Below are 22,902 nucleotides of genomic sequence, written 5' to 3' on the forward strand. Positions count from 1 at the left end.
TATTCTCAATTTAGAAAAATATGCATTTTTGTCTTTTGATTTATGGTGCAAACGATATTATTAAAGCAACAATTTATGCAATCGCTTAATGTGATCGCATGCACACTCACAAATCTGTTTTAGGGCAGGAGATGAGAGAAAAGTATACACTTTTTTTTTTATTGAAAGAATAAAATGCTAAACGAATGGAGGAAAAAAAAAAAAAAAGAATTGCATTGATTGCACCTATTCTTGGAGAATCATCTTTTGAGAGGAAGTGGGAGACTTTTCAGCATTGGAATCAATAGGCAATCTGTTCCAATAACGCTGTTGAATGATGCCATCCTTGAAGAGGGTTTGTAAATCGCTTCCAGCATCGCTGGAAACAAAGACACCAATCTCTTTTTGCTTGGGAGTGCTAATATTAAGAGCTTCACTGGGCAATTGAGCAGCCTTCAACAAAGTTGTAGCACGACCAGAAGCAGCAATAGGTTTACCATGACGGTAAGCATCCAACAAGAAGACAGAAGGTTCATTGTAAGGGAAAGCAGAGACGCTATCTGTCAACAATTGGAAGGCACTCTTTTCTCCAGAAGGCACATAGACAGCATCGTAGAGCACAGAAGATGTAGTAAGGAAAGTGTGGTTGGTAAGAATACCGTCTTGCTCACCCAACTTGAAGCCAACATACTCGGGATAAGCACCTTCTTTCTGGAGGAAATCAAACATGGTTTTAGCTTCAGAGACATCGATGCCTGGGGCAGTGAAGATGGCCACCTTCTTAGCACGGATATGGTTAGGCTTGGGATAGTTTTCAATGGATAAACCTTTAGAGGTCTTCTTGTCATTCTTTGTAACAGGCTTGGGCTCTGGTACACCCAGACCATAGGCAACACGGACGGCAAAATTGTTATCGACATGATTGAATACTTGCACCATTCTCTTGCGGACGTCATTGTCAGCGCATTTGCCAATTTCAAAGCGAGCAGCATCGACCAACTGTTGTTGCTCAGGAGTAGTTAAACTGTTCCAGAAGAGAGTAGCTTGAGAGTAGTGATCAGCAAACTTGCCACCTTTGCCTCTTTGCTTATTGGCATTGAGATGCTCGGGATACTCCAAGTAGCCATCAGTCTTGTTATTGGCCATAGCGGGTGTGTTGTCTTGCATCTTATTTGGAAAGTAGGCGACCTTACCCTTGTAAACATTGCGTTGCATGTAACCATCACGTTGGTTGTTGTGGACGGGGACCAAGGGCTTGTTGATGGGCAATTGGAGGAAGTTGGCAGAGTTCATTCTGTTGATTTGAGTGTCAAGATAACTGAACAAGCGACCTTGCAAGAGAGGGTCATCGGTGAAGGTGATACCTGTGCGTAGTCCATGTGTTAGCATCGCGTTGGTATGAGAGAGAATGTGTGCATTTACCTCTGACGACGTGTCCCATATGGAAAGTAACTTGCTCGGTTTCGGAAAAGAAGTTCTCCACATTGCGATTCAATGTCATCTTACCGAGCTTGGTAACAGGCACAATGGACTCTGGAATGATCTTGGTAGAATCGAGCAAATCAAAGTCAAAGCTGTCTTCGTCCTCAGGCTTCACGATCTGGACACCAAGTTCATATTCGGGATAGTCTCCTTTTTCAATGGCAGTGTACAGATCGTTACGATGATAGTCAATGTCTTTACCAGCGATCTTCTGAGCTTCGTCCCACACCAAGTTGGACAAACCTTGCAATGGCTTCCAATGAAATTTGACAAATACAGTTTTGCCTTCCTCATTGATAAATCTGAACCTAAAGTTTGATAAATTATAAAACATTGGTCAATATGACGCCATCATCAAATCATCCGTATGAAGTTATGTTTACGTACGTATGAACTCCAAACCCTTCGACTTGTCGGAAACTTTTGGCAAGACCACGGCCTGAAAGAACCCACATGACAGTATGAATACTCTCTGTATGTTCAGCAAAGAAATCATACGAAGTGCAGTGCGCAGTTCCTGCTTGAGGGACTTCCTTGTCTGGCTCAGGCTTGCCTGCATGAATCAAGTCTGGAAATTTGATAGCATCTAGTACGCTTATATTAAAATCATAGTTTCATCACTACTGCATCAACCAAGAAACATACCTTGGATAAAGAAGGGTGCAATGACGTTACCGACTGTCATAATCATGCTACGTTAGTACCATGTTGTACATGGGTGTCCTTTTCCATCTTACCAAGATCAAAGTTGCCTTCGCCAGTGTAGAATCGTGTAGCAAAACCGCGAACATCGCGCACTGTGTCAGGAGATCCTCTTGAGCCCAATACAGTGGAGAAACGAACAAAGGTAGGCGTCTTAACATCAGGATCCTGAAGGAACTTGGCTGCAGTGATGTTGGACCAGTCTTTATAGGGTTGGAAGTAGCCGTGAGCACCAACGCCTCTTGCATGGACAACACGCTCAGGAATTCTAAAGCAAAGTGACAGATGTTAGTGCATGCATCATGGAGCCATCCGTAGTAGATAAATGAGACATACCTTTCGTGATCTGTAGAAAGGAGGAGAATGGGTAGATACATTTAGTATCGATGACCAGCCTCAGCAGCATTCAACTTACCAAAATGCATAATCTTCTCTCTCAATTGAAAGTCTTCTAAAAGCGTGGGGCCTCTTCTGCCGACAGTTAGACTGTCAGTGTTGTTGATTTTGGCACCAAAGTTGGTAGTCTCAGTGGTGCCAGCATCAACGACATAGGCATCACCAACCGGGTCTTTTTGAGCCAAGCAGCATTGAGCTACCACGGTGAGTGGAATGATAAAACTAACTAATTTCATTCTAAAATGTAAGGATAATGTAAAGAGAAAAGAAGAAAAATGTAGACAAACATTTGCATTGATGGCCTTTTATAGCAACTTGTTGATCGATGCGGTGCGCTTAGACCTCTCTATCCTTCCATGCGTTATAATTGACAACCGCCCATCACTCCAGAATGTAGCAATTCTCAACCCTTGTCAGACTTTTGCAGCTAATCCAAATCCAGCTGGTTACTCACTCAATCGCTTAGTTCTGGTTTATTAAGAATCGTGCTTACTACCATTATATGTACCGTTTAGCTGCCCGGATTTTTCCACATTGCCTCAAATGTGCCACACACATTCGATAGGCCCTTTAAAGATAGAGAGCCCATAATAGATACTTAAAAATAGGCCAATCATGATCACAAACTAAATATAAATTATTAAATTTGACCTTCTCAAGTACCCCTATTTCTATTTTATTTTTTATTTTTCTTCTTTTCCCTATACAACGTAGCCAAATATGAGTGAAGTTACCAGATATTCATTAGAAGATCAGCAGCAACAGCAGCAACCCTATCCAGCACAGCAACAGCAACAGCAACAGCCACCTCAAGTGCCCTCACATGAGCCATTTGATATTTCTCCTACACCTTCAAAATCGGTTCATCGCTCAAAGACAGTTCGTAACCTTAACTCTGCAGGAAGTAAGATGAGAGGTTTATTCAAGACTAAAAACACCAAAAACAAGGAATCCTCTACATCGTCCAATAGCAGTGGTGATGATAATACTGGTTTCTTGACCAGACCTATCTTGGCGACGTCTGCTTCTTACGGCCCAACAAGCGCAAGCGACAACTTTCATTACCAACACCAGCAACAGCAATATGCCCCACCTCCACCACAGACACAGCCGCAAGTACAGGCACAGTTGCAGCAACAGCAACAGCAGCAGCAGCAGCAGCAGCCTCATCAAAAGCAAGGTACGCAGATATTTGTTCATATTGATGTTCCTTTATTTATAACCTTGTTTTTATTTATTTCTCCCCTTTTTCTCTCTCTCTCTTTTTCCCTCTCTAAATTGCAGAAGATCGCTTTGATATGAATATCACCGAGAATGAAGTCAAATCCAATATTTCACCTGTAGATGAGGTTGATCAGAACCAACAGCACCAGCAACAGCAACAACAGCAACAACAGCAACAACAGCAACAACAGCAACAACAGCAACAACAACAACAACAGCAGCAACACATGAATTTTCAACTGGAATTAGAACAGCTAAACGAACTCATTGCTCAAAGATCTTTAGAGATGCAGAATGAAAAGAAGAACAAGGAGCGTCTTCAGAACGAGCTCAACGAAGCCCAACGCATCTTTAAAGAGAGAGAAGCTGAATACTCTAGCATTGAACACAGCTTCTTTGAGCACACACGTGCTATTCGAGCCACTGATGATGATCTATCCACCATTCGCGACTCTTTCAAACTGCTCAAATACTCCATTGCTCGTTTGATCATGACCTTGAACAAGAAGGCTGATAAAGCCAAGGCTGCCGAGAAGTTTTGCCAAACGTGGCCCAATCTACCCATTTTGGATCCCACCACAAACGAGTTGGAGCCTTCCTTTGTCAACTTGCTGGCCGAGAAGTTGGTGCATGAACATTTGGTCAACTATGTCTTTAAGTCACCCATTTATCCTGGACTCAAGGTCAACGACGCCTATTACGCCTTACACACATGGCTCCAACAACACAACTCTCAGTTCTCAGTGCGCCTCAGACAACAAATGGCCGCTGTTGTTGCAAAAAGCAAGCCAGAGACAGAGATTCAGCAGGCTGCTCAGAAAGAAAAACAGGCTATCGCCAAGAAGATTTACGATGATTTAGCAGATATTTACCATCCATTTTTACGTGAAAACGATGCTGCTGTGGAGGAGGAGAAGCGATACTACAACAAGATCTGCGATATTGTGGATAAAGCGCTCAAACTATGCATCGCTATTCGCGGCCAGGAAGTGGAGATTACAACTGTGGCTATCGAGGAGGGCAGCAAGCAGCCATTTGAAGAGGAAACCATGACAGAAGTGAAGGGCAGGACAAATGGCTTGGTCCGATTCTGTATATGTCCTACATTTATGGGTGGTGATCGTGAACATGGTTTTCTTGAAAAGGGGAAAGTGGTTATTTCGGGCTAAAGTGTGGCCCTCTCTCATTCTTTCAAATAAATAATTTATTGCTCTCATGTGTTACAAGAAAAAAAAAAAGGGCTGTAAAGCACAGCAGATTTGTGTATGTAGTGGTATTCTCTTTTGTCCTTTTTTCAAGTAAACACTCTTATTATATATGTCTCGAGAAAATACGCCCGTTTCTCCTCAACCAGATCATTACAAATACAACTCATTCAACAGAGGTGAAAACAGCGTGCGTTCGGTGGATTCCACCTCCAATCTTTACCGAGCTCCCTTGCCACAGCCCTACCACCATCCCACTCGGCACGCTACCATGTGGGATTTGAATGAATCACAGAGACACCAGCACCAAGGCATACGTCGAGGATCCGAGCAAGTGCTGCAACGATCATTGGCTGCGAGCAATCTCTTCCCATTTCAGCCTATTACAGGTTTCGATCCGTTGATTCCATCCAATGATAACAATACAGTACAACAGATTTTCATTGCTGAGCCAGACGAAGATCCAATGCAACATCTGGTCGTTGTGCCTCTGGGCAAAACAGGGGCAGGTAAATCAAGCCTTTTGAATTTGATCTTGGGCTATGATGAGTTCAAGGCAAAAGCTGCTGCCAAAGTAAGTCTACGCATTTGAGATGAAGCTGACTATCACGGACTAAACCCTCAAACTAGTCTGTCACTGACTGCATTACCGAGAGAACAGGCGTCTGGGCGATCGATCAAATAGAGACCATTATCACTGTGGCTGATACGCCTGGATTTGCAGATACCATGCAGAGAGACGCCGAGTTTTTAAAGGTGTTTCAAGATTACATACTCGATCTCGGCGGTCGATTAGGCATTGATGCGTTTCTGCTGGTATTTCAGTGCGATTCAGCAACAAACAAGTAAAGTCTAACTCGAATCTATACATTGCCAGAATTTAATCCGTTTTATAATAGCATCATGTCTATTCTTGACCATTTCAACAGTATGATGCAACAGTTTCAGCCAAACACATGGTGGAATCATGTCATGCTGGTATTCACTCGAGTTGACTATTATCCCAATCTCAAGTTCCCGCCGAATATTCTCAGCAAGAAACAGAGCATAACTGAAACACTGATACCAGACATACAGAAAAAGTTTAATTTGCATTCGCCTCCAAAATATGCCTTTATTAGCAGTAAAGCACCTAATTGCTCCTTTTCCAAAAAGGGTCAATGCGATTGCTTTGCTGCTTCCAAGTACCACTTGGATCAAATGAGGACCTTGAAATCTAGGATCAATTCTATTCTATCAGACAATGGGGGTAGATGGATACCATCTGTACAATAAACACTTTATTTTTGTAACTAATTCAAGGCAATATACTTCACTACTTTCTTATCTGTGAGATCCTCCGGCCAGTATGGAGCATCAGCTCCGTTTCCTCGAGAAGGAAGATTGACCCTGGCTTATTTCACCACTAAAATGAACCACGCATCAATAAGCTCTCGTCTTTGCAGTCGAATCGAAAACCTTTCTGTTCTCAAACAGATTTGGCTGCCACGTGAAAGGGGAGAACTGTCTTTTCAAGGCCGTGAAATGATGAGGAAACATGACGGCCATATTGTGATAATGGCGAAGCAATGGCCTGCCCTGGGACTCCCAGTTTTTTTTTAGACATCATTCTCATAGGTGCCAATGCAATTGCCAAGCCAAATATTGTAATCATTCAATGCACAGCTCTTACCTTAATATCTTTGTTGCCGCATGTCACTAGAATACTAAGCTCTCCAGCTGTTACTAAAGGTAAATATATATGTTTGCTCTTCTTTATTTTTGTAGAAATCACAGGAAAGAAGAGTTTGACATTAGCATGATATCGGTGATGGCTGCAGCGGTATTTGAAATATTTTTTCTTGCTCAAGAAAAATTGATTCAGAATCGACTTGATTTCTCTTTTTGAACGTTTTTGCCAAATTCGACTATATAAATCGTGAGTTTTGTTTCTTATTTTTTAATACAACTACGAAGAACTGATCAAGGCGCATTTAATGGCTCTAATTGCAATTAATCTTTTGACTGAAAATTTTGAGCAATCTACCAGGAAATGGAAACATGTTTTTGGCAGAAATGTCAAGATTTTTTATACAAAGGTCCCGTCAAAACAATTTCTGGTGCTGCGTCAACCCTCTAGGAACAAATTGTTCTAATATATATCATAAGGAAAAATACCGTTTTGGGAGTGAAAATTGCGATCGTTTGATTTTCGGAAATTTTTCCTTGCTAATACTCATGAAAAAATCAAGATTTTCATCGATCTGCACCGACAAAAAAAAAATTGAGATAAAGCTTCAGGGAGTAGCTACTAATCGAGCGCAATCGTTTCGTGCTGCTCTGGCGATCTAAAACAGCCTGTACGACGAGAGATCAGTGCTCAAAAATAGCCAACTTTAGCTGTGATTTGGTATATTATCAAGACTTGAGGGGGGGTTTTACAGTATCAAGTACTAGCCAATCTATCTCGCTACGCTCGATGTCGGCGTCGCCCTGTGGGCTCTCGTCAAAGACATTTTAGATCAGATATTATAACATTTTGGTATATCAAGTAAACTTTAAACAACCAATTATTGGTTAGTAAAAGAAAGGTTATATCAGAGTCAGGAGGAGAAGAGGAGGCATCTCCCTCAGCACCCTTTTTCGCTTACACTGATATCAAACAAAGCCTATTATTGCGACAATCCGAAAGAAAATTCAAATTTTATACAACATTTGTACCTCATGATCGCCATTTTCTGATGTTCTTAATAACATGGCGACATAAAGCCGGCCATAAATAAATACAGGACTTGTGTAAGATCTACAGCGACTTTTTTGAGATACTGTCATTGAAAAAGACACCTTCATGAGGCAAGGCTCCCCAAAAAAGTATTTGTGCTAAGTAATTGCCCTTTCAACTCCATGATCCTCATTTAATCAGTATCGCAATCATCATTGCCATCAACAGAAAGGCATTTAGGTTAGCCAGCAGCAATGCCGCCACCAGAATTAATTCAAATTCAGTTTATTTTTTTATGTTTAAGATTGGACAGATTTCGCTTTTTTTTCGACCTCTTTAATCTATTCTATAATATTCGACTATATTAATTGTGATGATTAGTCTATGCTTCCTAATACATTCTTGAAGTACTTTTCAAGGCGCTTCCAATGGTGCTAATTGTAATAGCTGTTTTGACTGAAATTATTGAGCAATTCGGTAAAATATGAAATGAGGTTTTTAGCAAAAATAGCCATACTTTGCATATGAAAACCTCATAAAAGTAGTTTCAGAGGTGGCTTTGGATTGAGAGAAACATGTTGATCCAATATATACCATAGTAAAAGGCTTCATTTTCAAGGTCAAAAATGCGATCGTTTGATTTTTAGCAAAATCGATGAGTGGATACCTCATGGTTTTTGGTCAATTTTTGGCCATGTTTTTTTTTTGGCCCAAAAAGTTGAGCAAAGGTGTCAGAAAGTTACTACTACCCAAGTACAATTGTTTGGCGTTATTCCGGTGGCTCATAACGGCCTACATATCAAGATATAAAGGCTTGAAAACTATACAATTTGGTTATTTTTTGCTTTATAGAGTTTATTTACACGGCATGAATTACATCTTTGGTAGCTGAAGTCTTCTGGAAGGGCAGTTCTGCAGTCTGTACAACTTCTAATTTGAATAGAAGACATATTGATTTTGGTAAAGCTAACTCATGCATTATGTTGTTGGTAAACGTATTAACAATGGAAATGAGAAACCGAATTTGCTGCTTGAATACTATGGTTTTCCACCTTCACTTCGCTGCGGTAAACCCCTCATTGAGATTAATAGTACCAAATAGTGGGTTAGATGCTTTGTTGCCATGGTTTTGCATCTTCGTCTTGCTATGGTAAAACCCTCTTATAGGTCAATGTTACCAAATGTTGAATTAGATGTGCTATGTCTTTGGTGGATGGGCTTAGCACCTCCTCCAAATCCCCTCCCCAATGCCGGCTTCATTCACTTTATAAGGTACTCAATTCTTTAAATTTTTGAAAGGATATGATTTGTTTGTATAGTTTTTTGAAGGCTTTACAGCATATATAGTGAAGATGGCAGGAAAATATAAAGCCTAAATTGCATGAGCATTGCGACATCCGCCACCACGCCAATTGAAATTAAAGCATCGCGTTTGACCAACTGAGTTCCATCTTTTCTTCCACAACTCGAAACTTTGCTCAACAAGGTTGCGTTTTTTATCTCTCTGAATTGCTTCATGGAATTTTCAGCGGTCATTACAGCAGAAGGGTTTAGAGGTATATGCAGATGATGGGGATGTTGCAGGGAGAAGTGTTGCTGATGCACTGTTGCTTAGTTTTCTCGGGTGCACTACAGGTGTTAGCAGCTCTAGGCGAAGTAGTTACGCTAGAGATACACAATGGACAGGTATGACATCCTGGATCAAAATGACTGAATGCACTCACATCATCTATAGTTTGTGATGAGCACGCTAAATAGCTCTAGAACTGGCCAAGGTGTTGTACATCTTTCTCGAAGTTTTTTCAAGAACTACGCTTTGCTTAGAAGAGGTTCACCAGACACCATTTTACGATGCAATGTATCCAACAAAGTAAGGCTCACAGGAAAGCATTTATGGACTGAAGCTGATTGATTTGACATGCAGAACTTTTACAACATTATTAAAAAGAACATGGGAGGCTATAAATCTATCAAAGAATGCCAACTCAGTGTTACGCAGGGCAACATCCATGCTGCACATCATACAGAGTCGAGGATTTACATGAGAATTCTCTACAAAAATGGAGTGACCAAGAAGAACACGCTTTGGTACTCGAATGGGGATCCTGTTGTGATGTTCTGCAAGAACCAATATGAAAATCGAATAATCTGCCAGCCACAATTGATCAAAGATTTCCTTGTACGATTCGATCACAAAACGCAGGATATTGAATTTACTTGCACTGATCAGGGCCTGGTCCTGATGACCCATCCAGAGAACAGGACGGTATCCACAGGTAAGGGCTCCTACTTCTCATCACAATTACGCATGATAAATTGACCTGTGTGCATGAACAAAACGTAGGAGATCCACCCGTCAAATCCATGTTTCTTATATACAAAGCAGATTTCGACACCTTTGACATCAAGAAGAAAGCCAAACTTGTTATCAATCTAAAAGAATTCAAATCATTTGTGGATTACATTGAATATCTGGGCGGTGCATTAGAGCTGCAGTATGAAGCTGCTGGAATGTAAGTATCCTGTAGCAAGTGGTTTACAGTGTGCTAAAATCCATTGCAGGCCACTCTTGAACAGATATACGTCAGAAAACAAAGTGGTGTCTTACATGGCGCTGCAGACAGTACCACCTCATGTGTATGACACTCAGGATGAAACTGAAGTGAGTTTCGTGGATACCAGCGAACTTGATTACACACCTACTCCACATTCCATACGGACAACACCGGCGCCATCAACAAGGCCCTCATCTACATCTACATCAGCTCATCAGCACCAAACACCACTGCGCACACAACAAAGTTCAACGCCACAGCAAAGCCATTACCATCAACGCTCAACCCTACAACCACCCGCATCTAGCAACACACATACTCATCACATACACAACAGTTCTGCTTCAACAAACAGTCTCCCATCAACAGTTCCTATTGTATCAGAGGAGGAGGGATACGACGATGAAGAGCCATTGTTTACAGGAAGGTTGATCCAGAGACGGGCGACACACATTCAGGATACAGAAAGCCTTCCTGATAATATCGTCTTGATTAGCAGTAGTAGTACCAGTCGAGGATCGCTTGATAAGAGTCAGAGGCTTGCGACATTAGAGCAGCTCAGGGAACAGAGATCTCAGCGACAAGAACGAAATTCCTAATGACGCCTATCTTTGTTTATAAATACAGCATCGACTAATAAAATCCACCTTGTATATGTTTCAGAACCATGCAAATGCAGCAGTAATCGGGTGACAAAACTATAGCATGGCAATTTAAGCTTTCTTCCCGTAGGATCCCCTCATTTACATTTGAGAAATCATTCCAGTTTTTTTAATGAACTGTAAGAAACGGCACGGTTTTTTTTTGAACTTGTAACATACCTTGATTTGTCCTTATCAGTTGACATGATGACATGATGTGCCCTGGCATGTCATATCCGCTTATATCCCTATGTACACAGACACAGATCAAGTATAGTCTCCTGCTTATAGTGGCATGATTTGATGCAATTCAGCGATTGTAATCCTCGTACAGCTCTATTTCTCTCATATCGACGTCATACTACCATCTTCTCTTTTGATCCATGTGAAGAGGATCCTTTTCAGTTTAATTCATTGTACAACAAACACCAAAAATGAAGGCATTTTGATTTAATTAACCGACTGCTTACCATGTGCCTGCAATACAATACCAGATGTTAAAAAGGGAGGTGCCTGGATCAACAGTGCTTTACTATATGTGCTACTCTATACTCCAATGTAAACAAGTGGGCGTAAACACTATCCACGACAAAAGGGTCAACATGAAGAGAGACTCCAGCAAGAGCAGCAGTTCAAGAGCAGGGTAGAGGATGTGATTGTTTGTACCACTCCATTCTCGGTCTACTCTATATAGTTGGCTACCCACATTTATATACGCTACTACTCGTTATTTTTCTCCTGTTTCCTTTCTTCTTCTATTATTTATCTCTCCGTACCAAAAACATGTTTCCAAGCGAAGGATATTTCTTTCTCAAATCTCAAAAGACGGGTCTGGTTTTGGACACTAACGGCGAAAACGAGGTAAAAAGCACAAAATTCAAAGAGAGGCGCGACCTAAAATTGATGTGATATGTGTGCAGGCTGGTTCTAAGCTTGTCATCAGACCCAAGGTAGAAAGTATATCAGAACGTGGCCGTAAAGCGATGAGTGCTCACCACATACTGTGCAGGGCGACGAATCTCAAGTGGAAAATCAAGTATGAAACGAGACACACATGCAGTTGCTTTTGCGGTGATTAACATTCGCGAATAGCTGTGGTCCTTTGAGCAAGGCTATTTGATTTCAAAAAAGACTTCACTCGGTAGGGGGGGGGGGAATAGAACAAAAGGAATGTCAAGAAAGATGGAAAACTGATGATTTTTGAATGACTGATTTACACAGTTGTGGGCATTGAGGGAGGTAAAGTACAGTGAATGCTAAAAAGAAATTCCTTCACATGCTTAATAATGATTAAAAGGCGATTTGAGGTCTGACAAGAGAGTGTTGCAGTTTGACCGCAAGAAGACCATGTAAGCCCTGATCAAAGTATTTTCCAAAATGATGTGAAAATTTACTGTTTTGTACCTATACTGGCAGGGCTCATAACCAAAGATGGGGAATTCGTGATGGATTTGTCTATCCAGTTGCTGATCCTCGGCTTGTACTCGACACCAAGGTACGTTGTCCATCATATAATCCTGAATCGCGCTCATCACCCAGCAACATGTAGGAGGACAGTGGCTCTCCAGTTACCGTTAGTTACCGCAGAACAGAAGACAGTGATCTCCAGCAATGGTACTTGGAACGATTCGAAGGAGACTACTAAATATTCCCAAGTACATGTATTATTAAGGCCGGCTATGCTCACTTTTTACTCCACTCTCACACACAGACTCTCCATATTCATATTACCTTTTTCTGCGTATTTCTTTTCGGCTTGTAATACCTGATATTGTGAGGGGTTGATTCACCAAGCGAGAATCCCGCCAATTTCCGTTACCCAATAAAAAAATTTAAAGGGAAGCTTTTAGTTTCTCTTTTTCTCTTTCTTCTTGTTCTTTTCATTTATTAAACTCGAGATCATGAGCCAACGTCAGTCAGTTCCATTGGGAGAACTTCGCCATGGCAATCAGGGCCAAATTGATGCCGTCAAAGAATTGGAGCAGCTCTTCTGTCTAGACAAACCAACATTATTGAAGGTAGTCGACTCATTTCAGCAAGAACTCGTAGCAGGCTTGGCTGATGATAGGTCTAGTGATTTGAACATGATTCCAACCTATGTTACTGGTAAAGGAAATTAGTGTCAAAAACATCGCATTACATGTACTAATTTGAACAAACATCTAGGTTATCCAACAGGTGATGAAAAAGGCACCTACTTGGCATTGGAGATTGCTGGCATGGATATTTATGCTTGTCAAGTCAAGCTGAAAGGCGACTCGGGGAAATTAGCCATCAATCAGTATCAGTACAAAATTCCTCAGGATCTGGCCAGTGGAGACGATTTTGCAGTTCTGATCGACTATGTTGTTGAATGTATATCTGATTTTTTAATGCGAGTGGGAACACAAGATTTATTTGTATACCCCATGGCTGTATCCTTTGGATTTGCGATCAAGCAGACGAGATTGGATTCAGGTCGAATTCTGTCACTGGGCTATGGCCTCAGCTACCCAAATGGTGTTGGTGTGGATATTGTCGAATTAATGCATGAACGTATTAGGTTAAAGGGTTTACCCATCAAAATCGTAGCAACTGCCAATGGTACCATATGTCGACACAATTACCCCTGATTTCAGAAACTAACCTTAATGTACTAGATTCAGTATGCACATTGCTTGCTCATGCCTACCAACATCCAACCACCCGCTTAGGCATCGTCCACAGTCTTGGCACAAATTGTGCTTATTACGAACCAGTGAGAAATGTAACAAAGTTAAGAGACCAGAGTGTGACAAGAAATACAGATATGATTATGAATACAGAGTGGTGTAATTTCGGTTCTTCACGACGTACACTGCCCTGCACATGGTTCGATCGAAAGCTGGCTCGCGAATCAATTAATCCGCAATTTCATGTATTTGAGAAGATGACAACCGGTATTTTTCTCGGCGAGCTTGTGCGAAACATTCTAATCTATCTGGTTGATCGAGACATCTTGTTTGGCGGTGAATCTTCAGAAACACTCAACACAGCCCACAGTTTTGATACCAGCTATATGTATGTGTGTGAGGCTGATGACTCGGAAACGCTGGAGGATACTCGCATTGTACTAGAGGACATGCTGGATTTATCTAAAACTACAGTCGGTGATCGTGAGGTAGTGAAGAAGGTTTGCGAGTTAATAGGTACCCGTGCTGCTGTATTGGTAGGAGCTTCCATTGCAGCTATTGTACAACATATGACAGCAAAGGGTATTGGTATGACTGAGGAGGGATATGCCATTTGTAAGTTGCAGCATGATAGAATGTTCCGCCTTCCCGCATACTGATTATCGTCTTCCACCTACACAGCCATCAGCGGAAGTATATACGAAGATTATCCATCATTCCATCCTCGTGTGTGCAAAACCATCAAAGACTTGATTCCAGAACAAATTGCTGGTAAGCTCTCAGTAGGCGTCGTCAAACATTCTCGTATTGTAGGAGCAGCCATTGTTGCAATGATGGCTGAGAAAATTGCTGCCACCACAGCCTCATTGCAATCATAAATCAGCATGGCATGATATTATATCAATCATACATACTGCTATATATTTTATATTCACCCTGCCTCTCTCTCTCTCTCTCCCACTGCCCTTGAAGACAGTAAATGGGACGACTACATACACATAACCTACATCTATACCATAAAATTACAGCCGCCCCTCTCTCTCTCTCTCTCGCTCGCCGAAGCCCAAAAACAAAAAACTGTGTATACAAAAAAAAAACACCACTCTTTGTCATATATATCAAACTTAATTCTACTAAAAAGAAATAAAACAGCACCTCAAAAACTATACATTTAGCACCTGTGCATGAGAAAGCTAGCTTTGCATGTTGCAAAACGTTGGATTCAAGAGGCTGATTGATCAATGTCCTTAGGCGAGATTCGGCATATAAATCACAAGCTCTACTTGGCTGAGATGCTTGAAGATTTCTACATCAAAAGATGGATACTGCATGCTTTGTGTTTCCTAATGTGATTCGTGATGCATTTTAATGATACGTTGAAAAACGCCAATCAAATCCATGGCCAGACCTTTCCTCTAGCGTCAAGCAAGTCTTGGAGAAGGTGTGCCCATATGTACTCCTCCTTTCAACCTGTAGGCTACGTCTTCAAAGATATTTGGCCTCTTTTTCTCTTCATTCATTGCGTATCTTATATAATCACAAACAACATGACACTAAGAAGAAAAGCGATCAATTTTGACGAACATTTCTCACAGCTTATAGATATGCTGAATGGCATATACTCATTCTCGTCCAAACAGCAGCAAATTAAGGGCATGACAATGTACCAGTATCCTTTTTTTTTTTTTTTTTTTTTTTTTACAGCATGTCTTATGAAACTAACCCACGAATATAATTTCCGTATACTGTTCCTTAACCACGGTACTAATCTAGAGTTGTGTATGACATGTGCATAGCTATTCCTCGACCTTTTACAGACAAAGTATTCACAGGCATAGCAGAATACATTGATGGACATACAGTAAATGAATGCAAGGTAAATTGGAATACGTGCAGTCCAGCCTTTCTGTGCTACCCCGCATTTGCTGACCACATCGCTAGATGATGCTGACTCATGACGATATTGTCACTTCCTACGCTCGAGCATTCGAACGCTTTGCATTGGCAGCAGAATACATGTCAAGGGGATGCTGCTATCTTGATCGAATCAATACATCTAGCTACACAAGCGGACGCAATTCCAGTGCCCATCATTCGGGGAAATACAGAAAGCAAAACGTGGAAGCGTTGGCCTTGCTGTTGTGGAAATCCAATGTACTGTTCACTATTCGCGATCGATACCAGAACAAGCTCTTTTACCAAGTGTTTGAATGGATTCGACAAGACCGCGATGGAGATGATGCGCCTCACAGCACGATCAAATCAGTCGTTACTTCACTAGTACAAGTCAACTCCTTCACAGAACAGCCCTTACAACTCTACATTGAGGAATTCGAAAGACCCTACTTGGTTCACACCAAAAGATACTATGAGGCAGAGGCTGCTCGCGAAATTGCATCAGGCAGCATCAGCAATTTCATGCAGAAAGCCAATGAGCGATTACAGCAGGAGATTATGCGTAACAATCAGTATTGTCACTCAACATCACACGGACGCATTGTTAAAGAATTTGAAGCTCAATACATCACTGCGTATCAGGATCGCATCATTGATGAATTTGAAGTCATGCTCAAGGATGAGCGTTTCAGAGGTAAGTAATGGGCTGATTTCATCAACAATGTAGGGTCTAACAGCCCCACTAGATTGCACATTGGCCTATACCTTGCTGAGCAGAATTCCCGAGGGACTCAAGCCAATCTTGGACATTTATGAAAACTACGTTGCGAAATTGGGCAAAGAAATTGTTTCCCGTTTAGGCACCAGTGTCACCAAGAATCCTCGATCTTATGTGGACCAATTACTGAATTTGCATTCGAAATACTACCATGTCAATCAGCAAGTATTTTCGTCAGATCCTCTATTCACTGCTTCTGTCGATAAGGCATTTAGAACGATCATCAACGATACATTAAGCGCCAATGTGCCTGCCAACGGCCCTGAGACGTTGGCTCGTTATTGCGACATGATGATGAAGAAGAATGCTGGCAAAAGAGATGTAAATGCAGGAACACCAAGCGCTGGAAGTAAGAGGAAGGGCATCAAGAAGCCAGTTGCTGATATGGACGAAGGTGATCAGGAGGAGAGATTGATGAAGATGGTAAGGCTGACATGGGAGTACATACGTAAAGGGTTTTCATCCATATGCTTTTTTTTTCCTTGTAGGTGACATTGTTCAAGTATGTCGATGACAAGGATGTATTTCAAAAGTTTTATTCCAGAATGCTTGCAAAGCGTCTCATTTATGGTGCTTCGTCGTCTGAAGAGCTGGAATTGAACATGATCAATCGACTCAAGGAGATTTGTGGTGTCGAATATACGAGTAAATTGAACAAGATGTTCACAGACATGTCATTGAGTAGCGATTTGAATGCAAAGTTCAGAGGCTACATCAAGGGCAATGGTCAAGGTTGGTTGCACAGTGGATAATCGCACAACAGCAGTTAACAATCACTTTTCCTAACTACAGGTCTAGTCAACATGGATATACTGGTGCTTACTGCAGGTGCCTGGCCATTGAATCAAAAGGACGATGCAGGCCCAGATACCAATAAACTACAGATACCATCCGTGGTAAGAGTTCAGTGGACCGGAGCAAAAGCACACACATCTCATCAAGATGATACCTCCATTTGTAGCTTGAAAACAACATCACATCATTTGAAAACTTCTATGGTAATCAATACAGTGGAAGACGTCTATTATGGCAGTGGAACTTGACGCGTGGTGAAATCAGAATCAACCGCCTGGACAAAAACTACGAACTTCAAGTCAGTTTATACCAAATGATCATTTTACTGTTATTCAATCAAGGTGTATCGCTCCCAGTCAATGAAATTGTCAATCAGTCGGGTCTCAGTGTGTCAGACACAATGAAGAGCTTGAAACCACTGGTGGATATACAAATTCTAACCATCTCAAATCAGCACGAGGCATTATCTCAGACTAGCGAAATTCGAGTCAACGGATCATTCACAAGGTAAAGTGCTAGTCCTATGTGTATGTTTGCCAGCTTGACAGCTGATGTGGCGTATTTAGTAAACGTACAAAGATCAAGGTAGCAGCAGCAGCCTCTCAAAACGAATCACAGCAAGAAAGCCAGGCTGCTAGAAAGTCTGTAGATGAGGACAGGCGCATGTACTTGCAGGCAGCCATTGTACGCATCATGAAGTCTAGGCAAGTGTTGCCGCATGTGCAATTGATTCAAGAGATCATCGATCAAGCAAACTCGAGATTTTCACCATCTGTTATTATGATCAAGAAATGCATTGAGCAATTGCTGGAGAAGCAGTTTATTGCAAGACAAGAGAGAGATACATACGTTTATGTTGCATAAATAAAACCCACTATCAAAGATGAACTTGCTACAGGGCTATCATCCACGATGTGAACATTTAATCAAGACTATAGAATGAACGGTTTATTCGGTATATGGCCCGTTTAGCTAAAATGTGTATACAAGTGCTAAGTGAATGAAGATGAATTGAGGATTCAATGATCAAATCTATGTATTGAGCTAGCACGGACATCACTTTCTCTAGGACAGCATAGCAAGTTGGAGATTGTTGCACTTGATGACTGTGAGCTAACAGAGTTCCTTGATTGCAGCGTTAGCCGATCATCTTCTTCGTCGTCCTCATTGTCATTGTTTTCTTGAGAGGAAGGGTATGATGCAGCATAGGAGGAAGCGGGAGACAAAGGTTTATACATAGAGAAGCCCACGTTTAAAGACTGAGAAGATATGAAGGCAGTGGTATTGCTGTTGATGTCATGCTGATGATGGAAGCTATCTTCCTCAAAGTAAGAGGATGACTGGGAAGACAAACCTTCGTCTGTGTATTGACTAGCATGACTCGCTGATCGTTCCATCTTGCGACGCTTGTACCATTGATGCTTTCTTTCTTGTGCTTTCAGTTTGCTGATCTCTTTTGTAAGCTTGACTTTTGTCTCTTCGTATCGTATCAGCTCAGCTTCCATGGCAAGTTGTGTCAAAGTGTCACGATGCATGTTGCTCTGGGCCAATTGATTCTCTGTTGCCTGCCGACTCTGAATTGCATGATCTACTTGCTGTTGAAGAGATTCAATTTTTCCTAATCGCTGTTCTGATAGGCGCTTTGCATTTTCTTGTCGTTTCATCATGATTGCCCGTTGCTGACTATCATCATGATGATGTTGCGACATTGTTACATTCTTTGCGGGAGGCGTGGTGCTCTTCTCTCGCAATTTAGATCTGCTGGAACCTCTTTTATAGTGATAGCCTTCTTCAAGCAGCTTCTTTTTGGCTAGATCAAACAAATCGCCTTTTTTAGATATCAACAGAGGGTTATCCAGTGCTAATTGAATTGATGCACGGTTGATGGCTTCCTCATAGGATGTCAATGCTCTGCTTGTCTTTTTTCCGTAGATGGTAGCATTTGCTATGATGAATTCTTTGGTAGATGTTGTAGACGCTGTAGTCTAATGCAGAACAATAGAAGGTTAACAGAGAAGTTTCTCTAGAAAGTCTACTATAATCTACTTTACGGTATCATTTGTGGTTGTCAGGGCTACAGATGCAAGTGGTCCTTGTATCCGGTGCGTTGCATTCAATTCTCTCACTGCCTTTTTGAATTTGATAGAGTGAAAAGGTAGCATGTTCAAAGCAGATAAAAACTCTGATAGCTCCTGCTCAGTAAACTGAGCTATTTGATCCAAATCTTGATCAGTTGCGCCTGCGTCAATGAATGCCTGATGGTATCGTTCAAGCTGCAAAGTCTCCAAGAAGTCTTTAAGGGTTTGGTGTATCGATAGAGTCATGCTTGTGTATATGAAAGAGCGAATAAGAGGAAAGGGAATAATGCAAAATGTAGGAACAAACAGTGTTGTAGCGAAAATCTCTCAATTATTATCTAATCGGGGGCTGGAAGGAGAGGAGGAAGTCAGTGTTATTTATACGTGAATTTCTTGCATCAAGTAAACAGACGAAAAGCATCTGTCCTGTGGGTGCGTCCTCATAATTTGACTCATGCCAGGTAGAAATTTATCCCTCTCATTGGTTTATAAGCAAAAATTTCTCGGTGGTGGTCTCAGCCACTACCCACACTTTCTAACGGAAGCGTACGATCCCTTGGCGCCTGTATGCCATCATGCAGAATCAACGAATTTGCAACAGGGATGAGTACTGGATGCACAAATGTCCCTTTTTCTATCTCTTTGCAATACTGAAATGACGCTGCTTTTGTATGTTGCTGTCTTCTTTCTGTTCAGTGGCTGTTACATTCTAGACATTACAGCTTTGATTCTGCCCAAATGGTACAGTGACACTAAATGAAACCTCTAGATAGCTAAAATTTATAGCTTGAAATTTTTGATGTAGGCTGAAATTTTTTGTCCAAGATCCAAATCACTATTCTGAAACCACGTATGGACTATTCCAAAGATGCAAAAGGTGAGATGTTGCATTTTCTGATGGCATGTACCATAGCTGATACTCTGCTTGCAATGCACCGATAGTTCCACGGGCGAATGCACATCTCTTCCTCAGCCAAATGACTGTATAGAAGGTTGGTACATTCAGATTATACCAAGGAGGCATTTGAAGCGATCTATTGACATGCCAGCTGTGGTATTTCTTTAGTAAATGGCTACATATGTATAGTTTTACTTAGATCAAGATGATAGGCAAATCGTAGTTGCTGGTGTGATTCTGGCTACTTTTAGTGTTACACTGACAATGATTGCGCTCACAGGGATCATATCCAGTCAAAGAGATAAGAGGGATCAAGGATGAAAGCTGATTGCAGGGTAAGATAGACATTTAATGAATGTATACACTCCAGAGTTGATAATTAATTTAAACAGGATGCTTGTGCTTCATGGTACTACATCGTTTATGATTCATCTTTAACTCTCTCATCCTTTTTTTAGCTATTCCGTTGGTTGTATCATTTTCAGCTGTGGTCTATTGGTCCAACATCAATAGCTCCATTTTCCAACTAGGCACAAGCTATGACCAATCTTTCATTATGAGTGCGATATCCTGGTGCCTGAACGTTATTTTGGCATTCATTATGACCGGATTCTCGATCTCTGGCAATGGCTACTACCATCTATTGGAATAGCAATAAAAATAAATTACAATACAAAAGATGTTGGTTACAAAAACCACTTGGAAATGGCTAATATTGTGCTACAGTAAATATTAGAGAGTACCACTGCTGAAAATATTTGGCTGGGTGTACGACAGACAAGGTGGAAAAGGGGATTCTGGAGATACTCTCACTCTTTTTTCTTTTGCTCTTCCTCCTCTCTTTCTCTCTCTCTCTCTCTCTCTCTTTCTTTCTTTTTCCTAGGTTATTTCGTATATACACCATTTTGCATACAATTTACATATACCCGCACATCTTTTAAAAAAAGAAGCTTCCATTTCTTCAAGTCTTTGTTCACCTTTTATACATGTTCCACTCTTCCAGTTCAAGACATGAACAATATCTCATTCGTTCAAACACATCAAGAGCAACATTACATAAAAAACGATTGTCTTTAGAATCAGAAATTTCAGGGGCAGATAGTGGATACACTTCGTCCTCTTCAACGCCATCTAGTACATCTCCTACCACTGCCACCGCTTGCTCGCCAGCTACCATTGCAACAGCAGTTGCGGATAATCATGTGACCTCAGCAAACCATGATGTGGTGGTGGTCATGCCGCCTCCCACTGCAAAGAAGAAGAAATCAAAGAGACATCAACCACCTAGACAACCTGATCTTGTTTATTCTTGTCCGAGACCTTTAGCCTTTCCGTTTCACAACGATGACCACTTTTTACCCATTGCGGAAGCGGATCCGCGCGATGTAGCTAGAGTTTCTCCATCATTGAATCGATCTTCCTCTCTGCAATCCAGCAAGACATCAATTGGATCCACCAGAATGTATGAGAATTACAGCTACAGCGGCAACACAAGCCAGAGAGGTCTGGATACCGAGTCGTCGTATAGTCATCAATCTTCTATTCTGAGTACAATACAACGTGGCACCGTGCGCTCAATAAGATCTCTCTTTCAGTTACCTGAATCCCAGAGTCACTCAAGAGATCTGAGCCGTATACAGACAAACAATACCACAAAAACCAACTATACCGGCTCTGCTCCAAGCACAAATCCTCCACTACAAAAATTGGAGATCAAGAAAGGCACCGTTCAATCGATCAAAGACATGTTTACCTTGAAGAGAAACAACATCCAGGTCCAACATGTAACACAGCCACCGCCCAGACAACAAAAAGGACGAGTTGGTGCTACTATCGGCCAATTCGAATCATCATCATCATCATCAGCATCTCCTATCAACTATTCTAGAGTCTCTATCGCTGCTGCATCCTCCAAAAAGAACAATGGTGGCAAACCTCCTATGGCTGCTCTCAAGATGAATGTGACACCTCCAGCATCATCTCAACCCAAATCCTTGAAATCCAGAGCTGCTGAATTTGCTAGCCGAGCCATTTGGAAGCCCAAAGAGCCCAAGTTGACAACCTCCTGCACCACGCCTGCGATAAAACCACTTCCCAAGGATCCCACTGACAAGAAGACGTTGAAATCTGAGGTCAAGAAGATCTCGGCACGAGTCATGGCATTGCCTAAAAAGTGGACTAGTACGACAGCAACTTCACCTCCTGTATCACTGCCTGTTCCCGTCACCGAGGCACCCAAATCAAAGCGATCTCTGTTTTCTTCATTTAGACGTTCCGATGTATCTGCCAGTGTGGACAGCAGCAATCACAAGAAGAAGGGTGTTGATGTGGCCACCACTCGAGATGAGATTACGCCTCCTCGTGTGCCCACCACGGTTGGTAAGATGTGGAAGAGTTTCAAAAGCTTAGTCACTGGTAAAAAATCATCTCGAATTGGCGTGTTATAACTGCCCATCTATCCCTCCCTCCCCATTACTCATGCATTTTCTTTTCTATGATTATGTAATTTCTACCATTGGTTTGAAATTTCATGATGGCTTTCTTTTTTCTTTGAGTTATATGCTATGCAATCCCCCTTTTTTTTTGTTTTTAATATGCCCTTTAGTCTATGACATGTATGCATATACACACACATGCCCAAAGAATCATATACCACTCATCCCTCTTTTTGATTTCCCTTTTTTTTTAAACCAGTTTTTGTCTCTAAACCCATAAACATTTATGATTGGCTAAATGTTGTACAACAAATTAATAAAATACTTGTAAAAAAGTTAGTAATCGCTTACAATTCGATGTGGCATGTAGAGTGATGATATATATATATATATACTGTAACGGGTAAAATTGGACAAATACAGTCTCCTTTTTTCCGGAGAATAGACTATATATAATGCGTGTCTATTTATGCAATTTGTTCATTT

The 22,902-nt window shown here is 41.3% G+C and overlaps 9 protein-coding genes across 9 annotated transcripts; 7 read left to right on the forward strand and 2 right to left on the reverse strand.

Moving 5' to 3' along the window:
- Window positions 1-225: 225 nt before the first annotated feature.
- ATC70_011383 (uncharacterized protein) lies at window positions 226-2,795 on the reverse strand (the record flags this gene model as incomplete). The annotated part of the gene is made up of 7 exons (XM_064830575.1): window positions 226-1,343; window positions 1,402-1,769; window positions 1,849-2,047; window positions 2,107-2,139; window positions 2,199-2,431; window positions 2,500-2,509; window positions 2,579-2,795. 7 exons carry the CDS (start codon window positions 2,793-2,795, stop codon window positions 226-228), a joined length of 2,178 nt encoding a protein of 725 aa, XP_064683077.1.
- Window positions 2,796-3,279: 484 nt separating this feature from the next.
- On the forward strand, window positions 3,280-4,952 carry ATC70_011384 (uncharacterized protein; the record flags this gene model as incomplete). The annotated part of the gene is made up of 2 exons (XM_064830576.1): window positions 3,280-3,739; window positions 3,844-4,952. 2 exons carry the CDS (start codon window positions 3,280-3,282, stop codon window positions 4,950-4,952), a joined length of 1,569 nt encoding a protein of 522 aa, XP_064683078.1.
- Window positions 4,953-5,100: 148 nt separating this feature from the next.
- On the forward strand, window positions 5,101-6,263 carry ATC70_011385 (uncharacterized protein; the record flags this gene model as incomplete). The annotated part of the gene is made up of 3 exons (XM_064830577.1): window positions 5,101-5,562; window positions 5,619-5,833; window positions 5,888-6,263. The coding sequence occupies 3 exons, from the start codon at window positions 5,101-5,103 to the stop codon at window positions 6,261-6,263; spliced, it is 1,053 nt and encodes a 350-aa protein (XP_064683079.1).
- A 2,942-nt stretch (window positions 6,264-9,205) lies between these two features.
- On the forward strand, window positions 9,206-10,843 carry ATC70_011386 (uncharacterized protein; the record flags this gene model as incomplete). Its single annotated transcript, XM_064830578.1, has 6 exons — window positions 9,206-9,245; window positions 9,305-9,375; window positions 9,425-9,559; window positions 9,614-9,965; window positions 10,034-10,202; window positions 10,252-10,843. The coding sequence occupies 6 exons, from the start codon at window positions 9,206-9,208 to the stop codon at window positions 10,841-10,843; spliced, it is 1,359 nt and encodes a 452-aa protein (XP_064683080.1).
- Window positions 10,844-11,668: 825 nt separating this feature from the next.
- ATC70_011387 (uncharacterized protein) lies at window positions 11,669-12,530 on the forward strand (the record flags this gene model as incomplete). Its single annotated transcript, XM_064830579.1, has 8 exons — window positions 11,669-11,746; window positions 11,806-11,835; window positions 11,895-11,921; window positions 11,978-12,026; window positions 12,107-12,124; window positions 12,183-12,234; window positions 12,302-12,380; window positions 12,435-12,530. 8 exons carry the CDS (start codon window positions 11,669-11,671, stop codon window positions 12,528-12,530), a joined length of 429 nt encoding a protein of 142 aa, XP_064683081.1.
- A 256-nt stretch (window positions 12,531-12,786) lies between these two features.
- ATC70_011388 (PlsC domain-containing protein) lies at window positions 12,787-14,414 on the forward strand (the record flags this gene model as incomplete). The annotated part of the gene is made up of 4 exons (XM_064830580.1): window positions 12,787-12,991; window positions 13,052-13,468; window positions 13,525-14,151; window positions 14,218-14,414. The coding sequence occupies 4 exons, from the start codon at window positions 12,787-12,789 to the stop codon at window positions 14,412-14,414; spliced, it is 1,446 nt and encodes a 481-aa protein (XP_064683082.1).
- A 669-nt stretch (window positions 14,415-15,083) lies between these two features.
- Window positions 15,084-17,869, forward strand: SCS2_4 (phosphatidylinositol-binding protein scs2; the record flags this gene model as incomplete). The annotated part of the gene is made up of 8 exons (XM_064830581.1): window positions 15,084-15,205; window positions 15,310-15,412; window positions 15,478-16,126; window positions 16,179-16,633; window positions 16,699-16,942; window positions 17,003-17,106; window positions 17,172-17,512; window positions 17,572-17,869. 8 exons carry the CDS (start codon window positions 15,084-15,086, stop codon window positions 17,867-17,869), a joined length of 2,316 nt encoding a protein of 771 aa, XP_064683083.1.
- A 155-nt stretch (window positions 17,870-18,024) lies between these two features.
- Window positions 18,025-19,329, reverse strand: ATC70_011390 (uncharacterized protein; the record flags this gene model as incomplete). The annotated part of the gene is made up of 2 exons (XM_064830582.1): window positions 18,025-18,990; window positions 19,057-19,329. 2 exons carry the CDS (start codon window positions 19,327-19,329, stop codon window positions 18,025-18,027), a joined length of 1,239 nt encoding a protein of 412 aa, XP_064683084.1.
- Window positions 19,330-20,967: 1,638 nt separating this feature from the next.
- Window positions 20,968-22,428, forward strand: ATC70_011391 (uncharacterized protein; the record flags this gene model as incomplete). The annotated part of the gene is made up of 1 exon (XM_064830583.1): window positions 20,968-22,428. One exon carries the CDS (start codon window positions 20,968-20,970, stop codon window positions 22,426-22,428), a length of 1,461 nt encoding a protein of 486 aa, XP_064683085.1.
- Window positions 22,429-22,902: the final 474 nt, after the last annotated feature.

The sequence above is a fragment of the Mucor velutinosus genome, assembly GCF_035048745.1.
Source record: "Mucor velutinosus strain NIH1002 chromosome Unknown tig00001564, whole genome shotgun sequence".
Lineage (NCBI taxonomy): Eukaryota > Fungi > Mucoromycota > Mucoromycetes > Mucorales > Mucoraceae > Mucor > Mucor velutinosus.